This window comes from Squalius cephalus (assembly GCF_949319135.1).
Source record: "Squalius cephalus genome assembly, chromosome: 8".
Lineage (NCBI taxonomy): Eukaryota > Metazoa > Chordata > Actinopteri > Cypriniformes > Leuciscidae > Squalius > Squalius cephalus.
This window is the reverse complement of record NC_137129.1, coordinates 15,389,149-15,403,843: the sequence shown is the minus strand read 5'-3', so window position 1 is coordinate 15,403,843 and position 14,695 is coordinate 15,389,149. Positions and strand designations below refer to the sequence as shown.

The window sequence follows — 14,695 nt, the reverse complement described above, 5'->3', positions numbered from 1 at the left end:
TCAAACAAAACAATTCAAAACTGAACAAAACCAAACAAAAGCAAAGCAAAAAAAAAACAAAAACAAAAATAAATGTCTGAAGAATTATTGAATAGCTACGAAAAAAAGAGATTAATGGAAAAAAACAAGACTGGGAATAAGATGGAAAATTTACTGTATGTTTTGATCAGTGCAGCAGCAACAACAACGACGACAAAAAAAAAAAAAAAAAAAAAATTAATTCAATTTAGTCTTGTAATTCAAGGCTGTCTCCAGGAGATGAATCATCTGTGATTGTGGTAGGTCTGCACAGAACACGGCGTAGATCTGAATCTGATACGAACGTTTCCCATGCACTGCAAGTAACATAAATTACTCAATGTGACATTCAGGGAACGTAAACCAGATAAAGCAGCACAAGAGTGCAATAAAAGTTGTCCTTAAGTCAGACGGAAGATTCTGAAGGTCTCTGGCCTCAACGATGTAAAGGCAAATCTGTACAACTGTTCATTACCACTTACAGATGAATGTGCATACATGCTTCATTTTAAAATGTACTGCCATAGTATGTCATGTGAAAAACAATTACATCCTTTTGAATTCCATGGTTTTACGTGTCAAAATCATCTGGTCCTTCAGATGAACACCAACACATGACATATTGCACTGTGTCATTATTTTACTAAGCCAAAATAAAGCCAAAATTGAGAAGCCATGTGTGACAAACTAAGCACACCCTTACTGCTTCCATAAGAATTAAGAGGGTACGTAGCAGTCAGGCGCTGCTAATCAAATGTCCTTGATTAATTGATCAACAGCAAGTGTGACCAACTCTATAAAAACAGAAGTTTTGGCAGTTTGCTGGTCTAGAGCATTCAGGTGTGTGTTAACACAATGCCAAGGAGGAAATACATCAGCAATGATCTTCGAGAAGCAATTTTTGCAAGAGTGAAGGCCAATTTCAAACAACTTGAAGTCCATCATTCTACAGCAAGGAAGATTATTCACAAGTGGGAAACATTCAAGTCAGTTGCCAATCTTCCCAGGAGTGGACGTCCCAACATATATACCCCCCCCCAGGTCAAAAGGTCACTGCTCCAAAAAAATCCTAGAACTACACATCAGACTCTACGGGCCTCAGTTAACATGTTAAATGTTAAAGTTCATGAGTACAATTAGAAAAAGACGTGACAAATATGGCTTGTTGGAAGGGTTGCCAGGAGAAAGCATATTCTCTCTAAAAAGAAAATGGCCGCATGGCTTTGGTTTGCAAAACTGCATCTGAACAAACCTCAAGACTTCTGGAACAATGCCCTTTAGACAGATGAGACCAAAATGGAAATGTTTGGCCATAATGCACGGCCAAAACCAAAACTAAACACAACACATCAGCACAAACACCTCATACCAAATGTCCATCATGATTTTGACGATTTTTGAGGACCGTGGCACCTTGCGGTCATTGAGTCGACCATGATCTCCTCTGTATGTGTATGTGAGGCCATCTGTCCGACAGCTAAAGCTTGGCCGAAACTGGGTCATGTAACAGAACGTTCAAACTGTAAACTCTCTAACAAGTGTAGCCTATTCCAAGACAAAGATTGCATCCGTCAAGGAGTATGCATTTTGAATTGTTTACATTTTTATTAATTCGATTATACACATTTATTTGCAGTTGTGATAGTAATGTGCTTGCAGATTATTTTACTCATTATTCGGTTAGTAGTCAGGTAAAAACAGAATGATGTGCAGCCAGTCAGTCATTACCGCAAAATAAACACTGACAAGATAATACAACAGGTAGATCCCAATAAACCCCAAAAGGGAGACTTGAATTATTTTATTAGGGTCAGCTGAAATAGTTTTATTATTTTAGTAGGTTGTTTTATTATGTTTGAAATTACTTTAGTATGCAGTGTGGAGTGATACGAGAGACATGAAACTAAAATAATGCAAGATCTAACAATTGTTCATTTCGAATCAAGCTTTCCAGAGATACCATTTAAAAGTTTAGGATGAAAAGATTAATTTTAAAATTTTAAATTAATATTTTAATAAGCAGGGATGTATTCAAATGATCAAAAGGGACAGTAAAGACATTTATAATGTTTTAATTTTTTTTAAAATGCTGTTTTTTTAACGTCCTATTCATCTAAGAATCCTGAAAAAAAAAGATTGTTTCCACAAATTTTTCGTCTATTTTAATTTCCACAAAACTATTAAGTAGCGCAACTGTTTTCAACATTAATAAAAAATTTAAAAAAAAGTTTCTTGAGCATCAAATCAGCAGATTAGAATGATTTCTGAAGGATCATGTGAAATTGAAGATTGGAGTAATGATGCTGAAAATTCAGCTTTGCCATCACAAGAATGAATTAATTTGAAAATATATTCAAATAGAAAACTGTTATTTAAATTGAAATAATACTTCACAATATTACAGTTTTTACTGTATTTTTTATCATAATAAATGCAGCCTTGGTGAACATAATAAAAAACTTCTTTCAAAGAATTTTCCAAACTTTTGAATGATAGTGTATATATTTATATACTTGGGCTGCACGATATTGAAGAAAAATGCGATATGTGATAACTCATTAAATACTGCGATATTCGATACGATATAATGTTTAAAGTTTGTAAAATAAATTATCTTTAAAATATTTACAATTATTTAACCTACATACGTGTTTCACATTATTTTTGGGACAAGAAAACATCCCTACAACTTCTGAAAGTGAACAGCAGTGTTTTACTGTAAGAACATAAGCCTATATTAGGTTTATTTAACAACAGAAACTGAATAATCAAATGTAAAAAATAAAACACTGCTTAGTTTTCACTGTATGAATTAAATATATACTTATTCTTATTAAAGCTACAAAAGTTATTTAGCCAAGAGCGGTGAGTGATTTTCTCTTTGTCTTTTGTTCATGACCACAGTTATTGCAAGCCGTTGCGATATTCATATGGCGATATTATACATTTGCAATATTTCCATAATTTCGATATATTGTGCAGTCCTATTATTTACACACAGTTTTCTTATATCCTTCCTCTGTTTTCATCCCTCATTCTAACACACCCCCACAGCCAAACCTACATACACTACTGTCACCCACAAAGCAGCAAACTTCAATTTAAAAATACATAAACATAAGCATATACAAATAACCCTGCTTGCATACACACAGATACATACAACACAGACTCTATCGGCAGGTTTGCACAGATGTTTAAATACACACACGCACAGTTGCACACACACAGCAAGCAGCAACCCTCATCTTGTCAGGTTGGCATGATGCCAGTGGCAGCTCCCCGCCTGTGCCATCAAATCAGTGCGGGTGAATGCGCACACACACACACACACACACCGAAAAACAGAGCACAGGATGGCATCTCACAGTGTGAGATGTTACCAAATACACAAAGTCACACTGACAGGACGTTTCTTTACAGCACACACACTGCATCTCTCAAAAGGTTATGCAAGATAATACACCTCTTACACACATACAACGCATCTTATACAATCTAACAATCACTATGAAAAATTATTTTTGTCTGATTCATTTACTCTGGGTTCAGTTTCTGCCACTGTGACTTGTTTTATTACTTAATTTTCTCTTTGTTTAATTTGTGGTCATACAATCTATACAGCAAAATATATATATATTTTTTAATTCAAATAAAAAGTCCAGCTAATGTATAAGGTATCTACTGTATATCGGATTCCCGTAGCTTAGCAACAGTGTTTCATAAACCAGTTGAGCAGGAAGTCTGACTAGGAGACATCAAGGAGTGACTGTGCCGCCACGTTTCACTTCCCATGTTCCTCTATTCAAGCACTAGAGCAGTGGAGGGTTCTGTGTTCACTCACTGGCGCGAGATAGAGTGAAAATTAAAATGTCAAAGTGTCCAGTTATGCCATCCCATCGAGCAGTCACATAATTTTTTTTTGATACGCATTGAGGAATTTATTCGGTAAATGTGTTTCCATCGTAGTTTATGCGCATGTTTTCTTATGGATTAAAAAAAATTAAACGCATACGTTTTTTATGCATGCTTTTACAATTTATGCGCTTCTTGGCGTTTCCATCCAGAAGTTTATTATGCGATATCCGAAAATGCGCATAAAAATAGGTGGAAAGGGAATCCAGGTTTTCACTGTAATATGGTAGGGGCGCTGTTACGGATCTTCTGAAATAGTACAGCATATCTGGATCCAAACACAAGTGCATAAACTGATTTGCATAAACAAGGAGTAGTGATATTGCTTGTGCACAAGTAAGCTAACATGATTCAACAGATTATAATTTAAAACTAATGTTATAGCGGAAAAAAGGTCGAAAGCTAGGTGTGTTTTTTAAAGCAGAGGCTCTGTTCTTTCTTTTGATATATTTACTTTTTACATATTCATACAACAAAATATTCTGGGGGCCATAAAAGTTTCATGAATATGGTTAAAGATGTAGGCTCTGGCTGCCAACTTTGCTTAATTAAAATCTTAAAGTATTAAAAAAAACTCCTGCACAATATTGTTCTGTTGGAGCATCCCAACTTTCCCAACACAGGGAAAATGTCTAAACCAATGGAGTGAGTCTGGGGCATAATGTTCAGGAAACCATCTTATTTGTTTCTTTAATTTATTAGTACTAGCGTAAAGAATGTTAAACCCAAACACCAATTCATAATAAATATGATCTTCAGGAAGACAAACTTCTAGATTAAACTGTTAATATCACTGAATAACCTCTCATGTACCCTTCTTTTTAGGGTAAGAACATTAGCAGAACAAACCTCATTCCTTCAGTAGATTTGTTCTGGTAGTTGCAATAAAGCTGTGGTGTTCCCAGCATGGCCTCCGTGAATACGGCAAGGAAACCCAGGCTCTCTACGAACAGAACCGAGTCCAGAAGCAGGTACGTCACGTAGGTGGCCAGCACAGTGAACGCCAGCACACACTGCAGGTAATCCACAAAATGACTCCAAAACCAGAAGTGGGTCCAGTCAAAGTCTAGAATTCAGAAAGAAAGAAAGAGAGCAAGTATTAAAAAGTAATCAGTGCATGAAATACTTCAATTCGTATTGGTTGAAAGAAGTAAACTTGACAACGATAGAAGAGGTTTAGTGGAAATTTCTGGAAGTATTTTGGGAGATCATTTTGAGTTCTGAAAGGTAGTATTTTCTAAATACTCAGATCATCTTTTTCAAAAGTTTATGAAAATCTGGATTTCCCCCCCAAAATTTTTACCAATGAATGAAATCATTTTAATGGTCTGTTTTTATCAAGTACCTCTTTCAGCAATACGTTTTATAGAACATTTAAAACAATGGAGATGAATGATTATATTAGTATGGATGGAGGGTTGAATCAATTTCAGATCAAGTTCAGACCAGAGATCCTCTAAGACCCCCTCAAAATCTCAAAAAAATTTCATGATCATCCAACACCCAGCATACAGGGAACTCAACTGGTCTCTGACCCCAAATAATCCACTTTCGCCAATTATTTGGGCCTTTTGTTGATGGAGGTTGAACTCAAAGAACTCAAAAGCCTGCAAGTCATCTCTCTGCACATTTGCTGGTGGACGAGAAGAGCATATCTAATCAAAGCACACCGGGAGCTTCAACAACAGTTACTCTCATAAAGCGGCAATGGAAATGTCGAAGTAACAAAGTGCAAGCGGAGGCCAAAATGGAAGCATGAGGATCACAAGAGTGTCACGAAAATGTCAGGGCAAGCTAAAGCGAAGAGAATGACAAAAGAAAAGCACTGCTGGGTTTAGACTGGACTGAAGCAGGGGAAAAACACATATTCAGTGAATAACTGTAGGGTTGGATTAGGAAAACATGATTCCAGCAATTCATTGCTTGGTGCGCATCTCTTCGGATGCCAGCTGTGCTCACAAAACATGATGAAGAGGGGGCGGCACGGCTTAGATACAAGTGTGTTTGGGAAAACTGTTTTGGGAAAGCATTTTACATCCAAATCTCAGTCCAATACCTCAGTATCTACAATCTTTGTTTACTCCATTACTCAATTAGTGTCCATTACAATCCATTACACAAGTGGTGTTCGCTAAAGTTTTTATTAACAAGGTTTGAACAAACTACTAACCCTAAAAACTTAAGTACACAGCGTAGCGATGTATACGAAGCACCACCTACACGGAGGACGCTGCCAAACCAAGCTCCTTTCTATTGATCAACATGGCAAATTCATGTGCCAAAGATCAATAAAATAGAACACAATGAAAATCCGCATAGGGAGAAATTCTTCGCCACTATTGAGACTTTATATACTTTAGCAACTGCATAGCAATGCCCCGACAACCATTCAAAGCACTAGATTAGTTATCTACACTAAAAAGAAATTCAGAGGACCAGTTACCACAACTTAAATAAATGCAAAAAATTATAATTTATTGATTTAATTAAAACTTTTAAGTCACAAAAATTATTTTGATGAGTTCTGTTGACTAATGTAGATAATTTCATTAACTTAATGTGGTGTAATTTAAACAACTTCATATACACAACTGTTGCATTAATTGATTTTTTTCAAGTTATTTCAAGTTATTTGTTTTGATAACTTAAATTGGGCAGTGGATTTTTAATTCCCAGCATGCTTTTCATAGGACCGAATAAGGAAAATATATGTTGAAATTAAGGCTACATCGACATTAATCTGGACACATTTGAAAACACATCTAAGACATCTTGTTTGGTTCGACTGAATCGAACTCAAGTTGGTGCGGATCTTTTGGGCAGGTGTGAATACAGCATTCACACTCGGGTGCGGACCAAACAATCGCACCGAGACCCAGCTGAAGAGGTGGTCTCGGTCCGGTTCCAAACGAACTCTAGTAAGGTGCACATAAGAGCATGCTCTCTCCACCGGAACAGTCTTGCAGCACATCTTCGTCTTCGCAAAATCCTAATTACAACATCTTATAGATGACTGTGGCAAGCAGGACGAGGCCGAGGGCTGTGAGAGAATGGCGTGAGGCCGGTGGCGTGATTAATTGTGCCAGAAATTGCGTGAGAGCTTTGTCTGGTCTCTCTGTATTATCTCAGTGAGCTTTTATTATGATACCCATATGCGCAGTAAGATGATTTTAGAGATTACCAATGGTTCCCTGTAGATGAGAATAGTGTGAAAGAGATCATTTTGAAATGAAAACTGGGTTTCTGGGGTTCAAAAGAGCTTGCCAAAACAAACTTTTTGGAAAAGTTAGCTTTAAGTTAAGTTAACTACCATTGGTCAGTGGAGATTACGTATTAGGTAGACGTGTTATGTGACTCTACCTCCTTTGACGTGGAAACATTTTCCAGTTCATTTCTTCTGTTCAGTCCATCTAGGTCAGACACAAGTAAAAATATGAACACACTGGAGAGCTGCTTTATAATAGAAATTGCAGTTGTACTTATTGAAAGCGACACTGACAATGTTTTTTCATGTTTAATACAAAGCTGCTTGCTTTAAGGCAATCTGTTGTGTATAAGTGCTATAAATAAACTTGACAAGAGCGCTTAATTGCAGAGCTGATGCAAACATATCCACACCGCCAGGGCTTGACATTAGCTTTTTTGCTCACAGCCACTGTGGCTAGTGGTTTTACTAGCCATTCAGCATTTTCACTGGCCACAATTTTGACATCAATACCATGGGGGAAAACTGTCATATAGATATTTTTAATGTTATTCCATAATTTGGTAGCAGGTCTATTAGGCTGCTGTCACTTTAAGGCCTGATGCACGGACCTATATGCGTTATCTCTCTCAACCGTTTTCATTCTGTTAAAACATAACTGACTGTTTACGTGAATACTTGCCAAGCATCGTGAATACTTCACCGGCATTTTGACATTATTTTGTGTGTAAAAAGAGGCGAAAAAGAACTCAATTTAGTACTTTAGGCAGCTTTATGTGCACGCACTTTGGGTGTGAGCACAAAATCTGCAGGAATGAGTCAAACTATGTGCAAACCCTGTAACACCAAAAATATTCATACAGCGTGACATCAAATAACAAAAGAAAACAAAAGAATCATTTTCAATCACGAGAGCACTTCACTGAATAACTTTAGTAAATTTAATAAGAATCAATGTAGTGATTCAACATTCATACAGTGAAGAAGACTATGCAGTGTTTTATTTGTTTATATTTGATACTTGATTCAATTTCTGTATAGTATACTATTATTATTAGAAGGCTAAATTGTTTCTTTCATTTGTATCTTTTTTCTAATCTATACATATTTTATTATTTTTTATTGTTTACTGACTCTTTCAACTCACTGTTGTTTGTTGAGAGTGAAACTGCTCTGAAAGAACAAATTAAGAGGTTGAGGGTCATTTGGGGGGTTTTATGAACGCACTGACAGGGGCCACAACACAAAGTTTTGCTTAGGGCCCCCAGAAGTCGAGTGCCGGCACTGAATGCTGTTACATTTGACATTTAAAGGAGAACTCCGGTCAATTTTAACATTGAGCTCATTTTTTTGTAAATTTGGAGTGCCGTTAATACAGAGAACAACGACAAAAATCGGTGTTGCCTACACCGTGTTATCCTCTTTTTAAAATTTGCAATTTGTTGACTTCAATGGGGCAAGTTTTAAACCTGCTTTTAGCCTCTTAACATCCTTGATGTGTCATTACAAGTGCCCAGCCATGTGAGTGATTCCTTCAGAGTCAACACGGGTGAATCTGACTGCAGTAGATGTGCAAGATATGAATAAAAATGATGTTATTTCAGCCAGCGCACATACCTGTATTTACGTCCTGTTTTCGGTCGAAGTCCACAGTAATCGATTGTCGAGTTGAACTCGACAATTGACTACTGTGGACTAAAGAGGATGTACAGTACCAGTCAAAAGTTTGGAAACGTTACTATTTTTAATGTTTTTGAAAGAAGTCTCTTATGCTCATCAAGCCTGCAGTTAAAAAAAAAAAACAAAAAAAAAAAAAAACATTAATATTATGAAATATTATTACAATTTAAAATAATGGTTCTCTTTTTTAATATCCTTTAAAATGTAATTTATTTTTGTGATGCAAAGCTGAATTTTCATCAGCAAGTACTCCAGTCTTTGGTGTCTTATGATCCTTCAGAAATCATTCTAATATGATGATTTATGATCAATGTTGGAAACAGTTGTGCTGCTTAATATTTTTTTTATAACCTGAGATACTTTTTTCAGGATTATTTGATGAATAAAAAGTTAAAAAGAACTGTATTTATTTAGAATAGAAATCTTTTGTAACAATATACACTACCGTTCAAAAGTTTGGGAACAATAACTATTTTTTTTTAAAGACATTAGTACTTTAATTCAACAAGGATGGGTTAAATTGATAAAAGGTGATGGTAACGATTTATATTGTAAGAAATGTTTTTATTTTGAATAAATGCTGTTTTTATGAATAAATGCTGTTAACGTTTTACTCATCAATGAATCCTGAAAAAAGTATTCCAAAAAAAAAATATTAAACAGCACAACTGTTTCCATCATTGATAATAACTGAGTATCAAATCATCATATTAGAATGATTTCTGAAGGATCATAAGACACCAAAGACTGGAGTACTTGCTGATGAAAATTCAGCTTTGCATCACAAAAATAAATTACATTTTAAAATATATTAAAAAAGAGAACCATTATTTTAAATTGTAATAATATTTCATAATATTACTGTTTTTTTCTTTTCTTTTTTCTTTTTTAACTGCAGGCTTGATGAGCATAAGAGACTTCTTTCAAAAACATTAAAAATAGTAATGTTTCCAAACTTTTGACTGGTACTGTAGGTCTGTATTGACAGCACTCCAAATTTACAAAAAAATGAGCTCAATGTTAAAATTGACCGGAGTTCTCCTTTAAAGATTTTCTGTTATGTGGAAATTTTTGTGGTTACAATTGTGCTGAAAAGCAGTGATTGTGGTTAGGATGTGGATGGCTATATTACATTGACCACATGAGCAAGGACTATGTTAATGCCAGTGACAAGAATAAATTGAACTTGTTCATTAATATTCATAAATAAGTTACTGTATAAATAGCAGGTGCTATGCAAGCTGTTAATTTGAACGGAAATTGATCAGATTAATTGGTTCAATGAATCTGATTTGTGTAATCAACTTAAAAAATTATGTTTATGTCACAAATTATGTTCCTCTAACTCAATGTAGTTTGAGTAAAGGGCAGCATGGCAATAGTGAACAATAAGGAAACACACACTTGTAGAAAGCATTTAAAGAAGGCATGACTGAGTATGTGCTATGCACTGAGTATGAGGTCAGCCGTATTACACTAATGAACGTGGCCGATGTGGGACTCTCAGTGAGCCGTTCGTGTCATCACAACCCACACAGAGAACAGCGTGACTGTCGAGCACAGACAGCGCATTATGATGCCAGAGATTTTCAAATGAGTAACTTTACCACTCTCTGTCATGACTTATTATCTTAACCGCTCTTCACAAGCAATTCTGGAAAATCAACTCGACATTAATTCCCATAATGCAACACTGGAAAACATTTTGAATATTTGATGCGGAGACAATGCTAAATGGATAATGAGAGAGAAAGTGAGGTCAATGCTTTCCCAGTCTAAATGTGGATTATCGTAAACAAAAAAGCAAATCTGATCTCCATAAAGTGTAAGAAATGACACATTCAATACTGAAAAGGATTTATAAAGCATCTCATGATTCTGAATTTATTCATTCTTTGAGAAAGTTTATGCCTGTCCGGCGAGAGAAATATTGCAAATGTTTAATCATGTTAAAAGACTTGGAACTGCACATTTTTTTAAATGTTTTTGCTTTAATATGAATCTCATGAAAATGAAGCTAATGTCCAGGTCATACTTCACCCTAAAATCAAAATAAATAAGAAATTCTATTGTTATATATATATATATATATTTTTTTTTTACGACTCAGAATATATATATATATATATATATATATATATATATATATATATATTTTTTGTCATGTGTTTTTTAACTTAAGTATTTTTGTATGTTTTCCATTATTCTCAATGATGCCACTCATTAAGATGTTATGAATGACTATGAATGACTATGATAAAGTTATTTCCTAATAAATTTAGAAAAAAGGCAGTACAACTAAGAAGCGATAACAAAGAATCTTTATATATATATATATATATATATATATATATATTTCATTTTTAGTGCTTAATTGTCATGAGAATTCTGTCAAAAAATCCAAATGTCAATTTTTTTATTTTTTTTATTTAAGATTCAAATATGTTCTTGACAGGTTTCATGAGATTACCCTGTAAAGGTCTAAGATGGAACTGCGATTACACCAGCAGTTATCTGAGTCGTAAAATGTTATCGTACTGGCAAACTCCCGTTTGACAACATGAGAGACGTTGATTTGGGCCTGGCAGACTGTTATCTAACCAACACACTATCAGAGGAGAACGATAGCCAGTTTATGACATTTCAAACAGATTTATTGAAGTATTGATAATTAACGACACTGACATTTGAGATGACATTTTAAAATCAGATCAATTACTGTGCTTTTGTCTGCGGCCTGACAGAGAAGACAGGTGCAGGGACTGTCTGTGTGTGAGAGAACATTTTTTAGTTTCACAGAAATATTATGAAAAAGCAGAAGACATCTCGAGAATGTGCGATGTTTTAATTGAATGACTGGTCAAGTCTTTAATCAATGTTTCAATGCAGTGTTTCATGCAGTGCATGACAAAAGTTAACAGGAATACAGTGTGTCAACATAACTGTCCAACCAACACATCTTCAGCTTTTCTGTTTGAACAGCCATGTCAATATTAACTTCTGTATTAACCAACGTTGCAAGTTTAGGGCCAAGCTACCTGTTTATTGAACAATGGAAGATAATGTAAGGCGGAAATTTAAATAATTAAATTAAATTATAAATTAGAATTATAATGAAAAAATATCAATATAATACCAAAGTTTATACTTGGCTATCAGTTCACATTAATTTGTTTCAAGTTATTACTTTTTGATGACAAACATATTTTGCTCTGGAATAACATGCACTGATAAATTGTGCACAATAAGATCAGGCAACCTGATCTCACTGGAACATTTTTATTATGTTATGAGGTGCCGATTTCGTATGAATTTGTATATGAATCGTCAGAAACGTGCGATTATAGAAAACAAAATTAAGCATGAAGATCCACCCCTAACCTTGCCCATAAACACACCCATCACTGGGCGTAACACACAGAATTTGATGAACGATTAGCCAACAATTCCACAAAACATAACTTAATATGACTTAAAAAACTTCCTTGGTTGTTGCAGTATTTGCAATACTTTGCATCAACATTATTATTGATTGATGCGTTACATCTCGTCTCTGTAAGGAGCATTGACACCCTTGATGAAAACCTGATGAAAGAATCACACAATCTCACGCTGACCATTTCACACTGTCTTTTCACAGGAAGCGGCAACTTTTTTCAAAGAAAAGCCTTTGCCAGGATATTTATAGACTTCCTTCAAAATGTGCCAAGCGCTCTGTGTCTGTATCATGTCTGTCACCTTCTCCAGTCTCTGCCCTAATATAAAGGAAACACACATCACATCACTGTCTCTCACCCATCAGTGGGCAATGGCATACAGTACTTGTGTATGTATGGACTTCTGGGCCTGGAAATAGCTTTCCGTGTGGCAGGCATCACTGTAGGAGACAGGATCGTCTGGAACACACAGATAACAGGAGCAACCTGGAAGAAAAGAAAAACACCTACACCTGGGCTTAGATGCAAAAGGACTTCCATGATACTACCGACAGGACACCGGCACATGCCAGACGCCAATCAGCAGGTCTGAGACGGCCAGTGCTGAACTCATCCAACTTCTGAGATGTGAAATACTGCAGGACACTCAACAAGACAATACAGTGTTGAAGTTGAATAGAAACTTGATTTTATTCATGGGGAACTGAGCAGATCAAAGTGGTGCGAAGTAAATACAAGTGGGATCCATTTTGAATTCGTGTTGACTTATTAACAAAAGTTTTTTGTTTTTGTTTTTACAAATATCCTGAAAAATTGTTTTATAAATATTATTACATTATTGGGGAGTCGAACCACATGACGTTTTACAACGTGAACTAACATCAAAATTTTCACAATCCTGAAAAATTGTTTTATAAATATTATTACATTATTGGGGAGTCGAACCACATGACGTTTTACAACGTGAACTAACATCAAAATTTTCACAATCAAGAATTACCATTTTATAATTATAATTACATTTTTACAGTCAAACATGATATTTTATAACTTGAACTAACTTTGAAACTAATATGAGATTTTTTATAATTATCCTGAATTTCCATTTTATAATTATGATTACATTTTTAGGGAGTCGAACCACATGACATTATGCATTTCCTAGTTTACAAATATTGTCATATTTTTGAGTCATCGAACCACAAGACATTTTACAACAAACTAACTTTGCCAGAAACTATTTTCAGATTTTTTACAAATATCATGAATTACCATTTACAATTATAATACATTTTTAGAGAGTCAAACCACATGACATTTTACAACCGAAGCACATGACCTTTTATGATTTTAACTAATTTTGCCAGAATAAATATTAGGTTTTTGTTGTTGTTGTTGTTGTTGTTGTTGTTGTTTTAACAAATAACATACATTTCTTGTTTTACAAATATCATTACGTTTTTGGGGAGTCGAACCACATGACATTTTATAATCTTAAATATTTCTTCCTAAACTAATCTCAGTATTTTTACAAATATCATGAATTTACTTATTTTATAAATATCATGACGTTTTTGAGGAGTCGTTCGATGACATTTTTCACACCATGAACTTTTATTTCTTTTTCTTTTTTTACCATTACTAATTGAATGTATTACTATTAGTTTTTGGGGAGTTAAACCACATGCCATTTTATAACCGAAGCTTATGACATTTGACAACAAGAACAAACTTTGCGTTTCATTGCCAGTTGTAGCTGTAATACTGTAAATAACAAAATTCTCTGAATGCAATGAAAATCGCACACACATATATAGAGCCTCTGTGTGTGTGTGTGTGTGTGTGTGTGTGTGTGTGTGTGTGTGTGTGTGTGCGTGCACGCACAGTGCTCAGGTAAAGGGCTCTTTAACGCTGTAGGCTGTGCGTGTGGAGAGGGCTGGATCAAAGCGGCAGTTGTGCGTGCCACACTGTATCGTGCCTATTGAGTGTTATGCCACTGCTTTACCCCGCTGTGCATGTGCGTATCGCTTCTGCCAGCGGGGCAGTGTGTGGGAATAGACTGCCACGGTTTTTAAACAGCAACCCCACCAAGCTCGTCCTCCATTTCATCTCACCCCCACAGTCCTATATGCACAATGACAACTGCAAAACACAGATACTATACAGCAAACATAGGCGAACGCTGAAAATATGCTGTGAAATTTCTGCCACTCTTTTAATGTATTCTTGGGCAAGCTGGCCAAATAAACAACTATTTAGAGCAACTAAGCACCAATAGCTGTCAAGACATGGCTATAGATTTGTTAAGAACTTAAGATGCTGCTCTGTGGTTTCTAAGGTGTTCTGAGAGGTTTCAAGCATGTTGCTATGCTGTTATCTGTAGTTGCCCACCAACAAGTCTCTATGATATTCTGGTTTCTATACATATAGCTCAGGTCCC

At 35.3% G+C, this 14,695-nt stretch overlaps 1 protein-coding gene across 3 annotated transcripts in view; it reads right to left on the bottom strand.

Annotated features, from left to right (window-relative positions):
- The window catches only part of slc66a2 (solute carrier family 66 member 2), a 40,742-nt gene that overhangs the window by 12,386 nt on the left and 13,661 nt on the right, over positions 1–14,695 (bottom strand). For all 3 annotated transcript variants that reach the window (XM_079880097.1, XM_079880098.1, XM_079880099.1), the window contains one exon: positions 4,783–4,999. In XM_079880097.1, coding sequence (XP_079736223.1) covers positions 4,783–4,999 — 217 coding nt within the window. The remainder of the gene's footprint in view (positions 1–4,782; positions 5,000–14,695) is intronic.